The following is a 6000-nucleotide window of genomic DNA, read 5'->3' as shown; positions in this document are numbered from 1 at the left end:
CAGCCGTGCAGTAGCTAAGGTCACCTCTGAGTGCTTCAGTATGTTGGTTCACCGCTGGAAATCATATCGGATAATAGACCTCAATATGTGGGTAAGCCATACGTGATACGTGTACCAAATGGAATGTAAAACACACAATACCATTGCCGAGGTATCCATGTGGTAATGGATTGGTTGAGAGACAAGTTCAGACAGTGAAGAACATGAAGAAATTTGTATTAGATCGGGGAATGATGTGGATATTGCACTGCAGCACCCGAGGTGCAGACCTGGAGATTACCATCCCCCAAGTCCAAGCGAAATGCTATTTAATCCCAGCCTGTATGCACCAATCTGCCAAGCCATCTGTTGATTCCTGCTGTGGTTCAGATCAGGCCATGTGGTTCAAAAACCATTGAGATATCATGATGGTGAATAACAGGGATCAGAAGTCAGCCCATATAATCTTGGTGCACAAACAATCCATTCATTGTAATCGCAGACATTGCATAATTATTTGTTTCAGCAAGGCAAACGGAGCAGTAATTACATTTTGTTAAGAATTAGAACAATAACCACAGAGCCCATCTATCTGTGGCTCAATTTACGTCTGGTTTTGTTTATTATTTAGATTTACTTTGGTATTATTTTGTTGCATACAAACAATAATTTCAATGAAAGGGATATGTTGTGATTGGTACTACATATTGCGTAGGGACCGCTGGTGGGCGCGGCTTGGGTGTCTGTAGCTCGAAGCCATTATACGTCATATGATAGGCCAGCATAGTCTCAAATAAAGAGCTTCATTCAAGCTGTGACCTGACCTTACGACAACTACCACTCCATCATGTTAGACTCAAATAAGGATCTTCTCAACTTCAACCCGTTTTAGCAAAATTGCCTGAATTGATTTATTTCAATGATATTATACTTTCTGTACATTCTTCAAGAGTGGACTTTAAATGCAAATACAAAACAGATTGTTGAGATACAAGTTGTCAATGGAAATGGAAAATATTTACTAATTATCTGAAGGACAATACACTATGGCGATAGTAATCTACCTTGTGGTGTTGCGTAGGCCAGGAGAAAACCCGGATACACTCTCTCTTTGTTGAACAAGAAGGCTGGTTCCAGTTGTGACAATGATGTCTCTCCCATCGACTTGGCCTCCTTCCCAGTATCAAAATACTCACCCCTGCAGGCCTGAAGGGACCATAGCATGAATCACCAATAGCATATTCTGACTTACATAAAAAAAAAAATATGCAGAACTGTACCAACTAAACACCACCTGAGTTGCAGGCCGATTACATGCTTACAATGCCCTGAGTTATTTCACTAAACTTAGTTTTTAAGTTTTGAATGTAAGTGAAGTATTTAAAGGGAAAAAAATTCAAATTTCTCAAACCAAGGATTCCAAAATCTGAGTGTTACCCTCACCAGAGGAGAGGGTATTGCATTTTGGTCCATTTGTTTGGTTTGGTTTGTTTGTCCACACAGAAAGTCACAGAACGTCAAATGTCACAAAGAACGTAAGTGTTTCTGCAACTGCTTGTGGGATTCACACAAAATTTTCACCAAAGGAGCGACTACTCATGTAGAATGTTTTAATGATAAGATGTCATAGGTCACATGGTGTGGCCACCATGTTGGGAAAAAGGAAAAATATTGGACCATTATATCTATGAAACGGCACCAAGGGAAAAATTGAAACTTGGCACATGGCAAGGACTCCTCGTGGGAAATAACAAGTGTGATTTTTTCTTTATGTTATAGGTGTCTTCGTTATGATGTCATAATTGCATATGTAGAACACTATGGGTACTCCACACAATGGACCCAGGAAGATCAGTATGAAAATTTGAGGGTCAGCTACGGATAAAATGGTCCACAGAAAAAAAAAATCATGACGTCATAGGTCACGTGCTTCGGCGGTCTTCTTTTTTAATTTTTTTTTGTAACCTTCAAAAATCTTCTTCTCTGAAAGGGCTGAACAGTTCAAGGCAAAAACTTACAGGTATGACTGCCAATCCGTGAGAAACAAAAGGTTTACACATGTGATGTCATTGGTCACATGGTTTGGCAGCCACATTGGATTTACCCAAAAACCTAAAAAAAAATCTTCTCCAGAACGGCGAGAGCTGGAGCGAGACAGATCGAGGGGAAACTTCACACAAATGTTTCCCAAGTCTTGGGGATACCAGGGTGTTCACGAATAAATAATTGATAGGTCACATGGTCTGACAGCCATATTGGATTGAGTGAAAAATCTTTTTAAAAATTCTTTCTCATGAACCGCTTAATCAACCGATGTGAAACTTCAAAATTATGATCCAGCAGTGATGGGGAAATATATGTTATAAGTTTAAACTTGATCAGACACATGGTCTGGCAGCCAGAATTATTTAATGTTTTTGATATGGGTTCTTTTTTATGTTTGTTTTTTTTTTATATAATACTCGCTTGGCTGCACCTGGATGGGTTTGAGGGAAGAGGAGTTGCAGCTGAAACCCGAATCCTATCCAGTTCCTCCTGAAGACTTCAAATTTGCTTTTTGCTTGGTTGGGTTCGTCTGATGACACCAATGCAAGACTGCACCAATTTAGTCTTCCATTTGATTTGAATTGAAATCACTTTTATCCCATTTTGAATTCAATTGAATAATCATAAATGTCATGGGGCAGGGTCAAGTGTCTGATGAAAGTGTGGTTGCATCAAAGCGGGATGTCTTGGTACCTGGTCATCACTGCCAGCAGTTATAAAGTGGCAGTTCCAGTTCCTTGTCAGGTCAGATCAGATTAGATCTGTGACTTGCTACATGTACCATGCAAACCAATACTAAACTGATACATGGTCGGGTTGTCGGCGACTCAACTGTCTCCCCCACCAAGTTTCCTGGTGAGGAGGGTGTTTCAATATGGGCACCCAGCAGGATTAAAAACAAAACCTGTCAAAGGGCAGAGGAGCTCCTTATGAGTCAATGGCCATCTATATTTAGTGCCCATCTGCAACTGCCGACGTCCTCCTGCATTTGGGTTACTTTTTTATTTTGAGGTTGGTGGCAAGATTTGCACTCCGGCCACCGTAAAACATATGAAAAGCAAAAAAGAATCTGAAAACCCACTCCGTGGGAGTACCTTCTGTGTAGCTTCTCTCTGCAGTGCAGCTCACTAGATGACGGGATTGGGTCAAAGCCTTACGGACCACTACTCTTTGATGATAGGAGGAAAACCACGGGGCAACCTTCCTAGGTCAGATTGCGGTAGTGTGTGTTGGTGTTTTGCTGAGGTTTTGATGTGTCACTCCTTGGGTGTCATTTCCCTGGTCTTTGTATATCCTCTGACTGAGGCGAGTGATTTCACCATGAAGGATGGATTATATGCCATGCTCGAGTCTGTGGTTGATTAGTGCCCCAGGTGAGACACTCTTCTCATCTTGTGGGATTTCAATGCATCAACTGGAACTGATAGAAATGGTTTTGAGACATGTGTTGGTCCCCACGGGTCTGGAGCTGTGAACCAGAATAAGTCATGGACTGAGGGTGGCTGGTTTATGATTTCAGCGCCCACAGGATCATCACTGGACTTGGTACTCCAACGCTGGTGGTGTGGTAAAGGAGATTGATCATGTGCTCGTTGATGGTCGCTGGTGGATGATCCAGAACTGCAGGGTCTAGCGGTGTGCTCAGCTCCTCAATACGACCACCGGCTTGTTGTAGCACTGTGAAGTTGCAATTTAAATCCGGAAGAATGGTACCATCCCAGCCTAGGCTGTATGTTGGCAAGCTCGAGGATGAGAGGGTAACTGAGGAGTTTGCAAACCGGCTCAATGGGGATTTGGGGGGTGTGAGTGCTTTGGGGAACCATGAGGAATTGTGGAGTGCCTTCAAGACCACTGTCGTTGATGTTGCCAGTGGATATCTTGGAACTCACCGTCGAGTGAAGAAGAATTTTGTTTCTCAAGGGACTCTGGATATCATTGACTAGAGTCGCATGGTCAGGCTGAATGGCAGGGCTGAGCTGTTCAAGGACCTTAGGCGTAAACCTGTACGCGCGATAAGGGTAGACAAGGAGGCCTATGTGCAAGGAATCTGTGTGGGCGAAGAGCATCATATGTGGTCAAGCTATTCTCGTCCTGCTTACAGGGGATTCACGCATTGCGTTCCTCCAAGCCCGTCCCTCCGAGCCCGGCTGACAGAGGAGTTCAAAGTGAATGCCCACTGGGCTGGTCACTGATCCACCAGCTGTCAAGTTGGATGTCAGGAGTATTACAATCCCCATTGCTGATCCTCCCATCAACTGTGATCCACCTTTGTTTGTGGAAACACAGACTGCGGTGAACTGGTTGAAATGGGTAAAGCTCCTGGGATCTGTGGCATCCATGCTGAACTTTTCAAGGCTGGTGTAGATGCTGTACTCGTGGCATTACCTGCAATTCTGGAACACAAACATCATCCCAGCTGACTGAAAGAGGGGCCTTGTTGTCCCTCTCTGGAAATGGAAGGGTGATCGCCAGGACTGCAACAACTACCGAGGGGTGACACTACTCTCAGTGCCGGGCAAGGTCTTTCCTCGGATATATAATTCTTGATCGGGTTCGCCACCATCTGCTTCAGCATGAGTGTCCAGAGTAGTCAGGCTTTACACCAAAGAGGTCATTGATTGACCGTGTCCTTGCTCTTTGGGTCCTCACCGAATGCAGCCGAGAGTTTTGGCAGGGGCTGCTTGCAACCTCTGTTGATTTTTGTAAAGTGTTCGATTCAGTGAATCCGGATCCCCTCTGGAGGATTCTCGGTCTTCGTGAGGTGCCACCAAATCTGATCAATGTGATATCTGACTATTCTCTGGAACTGAGAATGCTGTGAAATGTGGTTGTACCATCTCTGACTTATTTCCAGTTATTATTGGAGTTTGCCAGGGTTGTGTACTGGCTCCCTTACTTTTCAGCGCTTGTATGGACTGTATTCTGGGGAGGATGTCAGAGAGATCAAGCTGCGGTGCATCGTTTGGGGATGTCAAGATCTCTGACCTTGATTTTGCAGATGATGCAGTTATCTTTGTGGAGACTCTAGATATCATTTTGGGGGACCTCCAGGTGTGGAATGAGGAGTCGGAACCACTGGAATTACGGGTTTCCTGGGTCAAAACTAAGATCCAGGATTTCAATGACATCTTGGAGGCTGCCATCTCGTCTGTACCTGTTTGTGGTGAGGATGTTGAGGTCACGGAGAGATTCAATTACCCTGGCAGTGATGTTAATGTTTCTTATGGCTGTGAGCAAGAGGTCAATAGACGTCTGGGTCGGGCCTGGAAATCATGGATTCACTGGATGATGGAGTGTGGCACTGCCGGTACCTGTGCGGGAGGAAGAAAGTCCAAGTATTCAGGTCCTTGCTGCTTCCAGTCTTGCTCTATGGATGTGAGACTTGGACTCTGACCACGGATCTGAGATGTTGACTTAATTGTTTTCATACCAGGTCTCTTCGGAGAACCCTTGGCTATCGCTGGTTGGACTTTGCATCCAACGAGTGGTTTCTGAGAGACTCAAATGAGATTTGTTACCTGCATAGTCAGTGAACGTCAACTGCGATTGTATGGATATGTGGCTCGTTTTCCTGATGCTGATCCTGCTCACCAGATTCTCTCAACAAGGGAGCCTCATGCATGGAGGAGGCCAATCGGTCTACCACGTGCCTCGTGGTTCCAGCAGGTTTTTTAGCATCTTAAGGAGATGGGGATGGGCCAGGCATCTGCCTGGAGGATGGCCAGACAGAGACCCCTGGAGAACCAGCGGAAAGTGGACGCAGCGATGCGCTGCTCTGGCTCATGCTCCCATACCTAACCAGTTATGTCTGTTGCTACCTCCGACACCGAAGGTGAAGGAGTTCATGTTTTCACTCCTTTCTCTCTGTCTGTTTAGATTTCGTAAGTATATTGATGACTTCTGTCCTCTGTTTGTGTGTGTGTGTGTGTGTGTGTGTGTGTTTGTTTGTGTGTTTGTTTGTAGGCACGATAACTT

The 6000-nt window shown here is 44.7% G+C and overlaps 1 protein-coding gene across 13 annotated transcripts in view; it reads right to left on the bottom strand.

Moving 5' to 3' along the window:
• Window positions 1–6000, bottom strand: part of LOC147026873 (caspase-7-like) — a 120091-nt gene that overhangs the window by 51813 nt on the left and 62278 nt on the right. For all 13 annotated transcript variants that reach the window (XM_085882745.1, XM_085882740.1, XM_085882741.1 and 10 more), the window contains one exon: window positions 1044–1185. In XM_085882745.1, the coding sequence (XP_085738871.1) occupies window positions 1044–1185 (142 nt within the window). The remainder of the gene's footprint in view (window positions 1–1043; window positions 1186–6000) is intronic.

This window comes from Eptatretus burgeri, chromosome 5 (genome assembly GCF_056783735.1).
Source record: "Eptatretus burgeri isolate ZD-2024b chromosome 5, Ebu_testis_v1, whole genome shotgun sequence".
Classification (NCBI taxonomy): domain Eukaryota; kingdom Metazoa; phylum Chordata; class Myxini; order Myxiniformes; family Myxinidae; genus Eptatretus; species Eptatretus burgeri.
The sequence above is the reverse complement of the archived record's forward strand: the minus strand, read 5'-3'. Positions and strand labels throughout refer to the sequence as shown.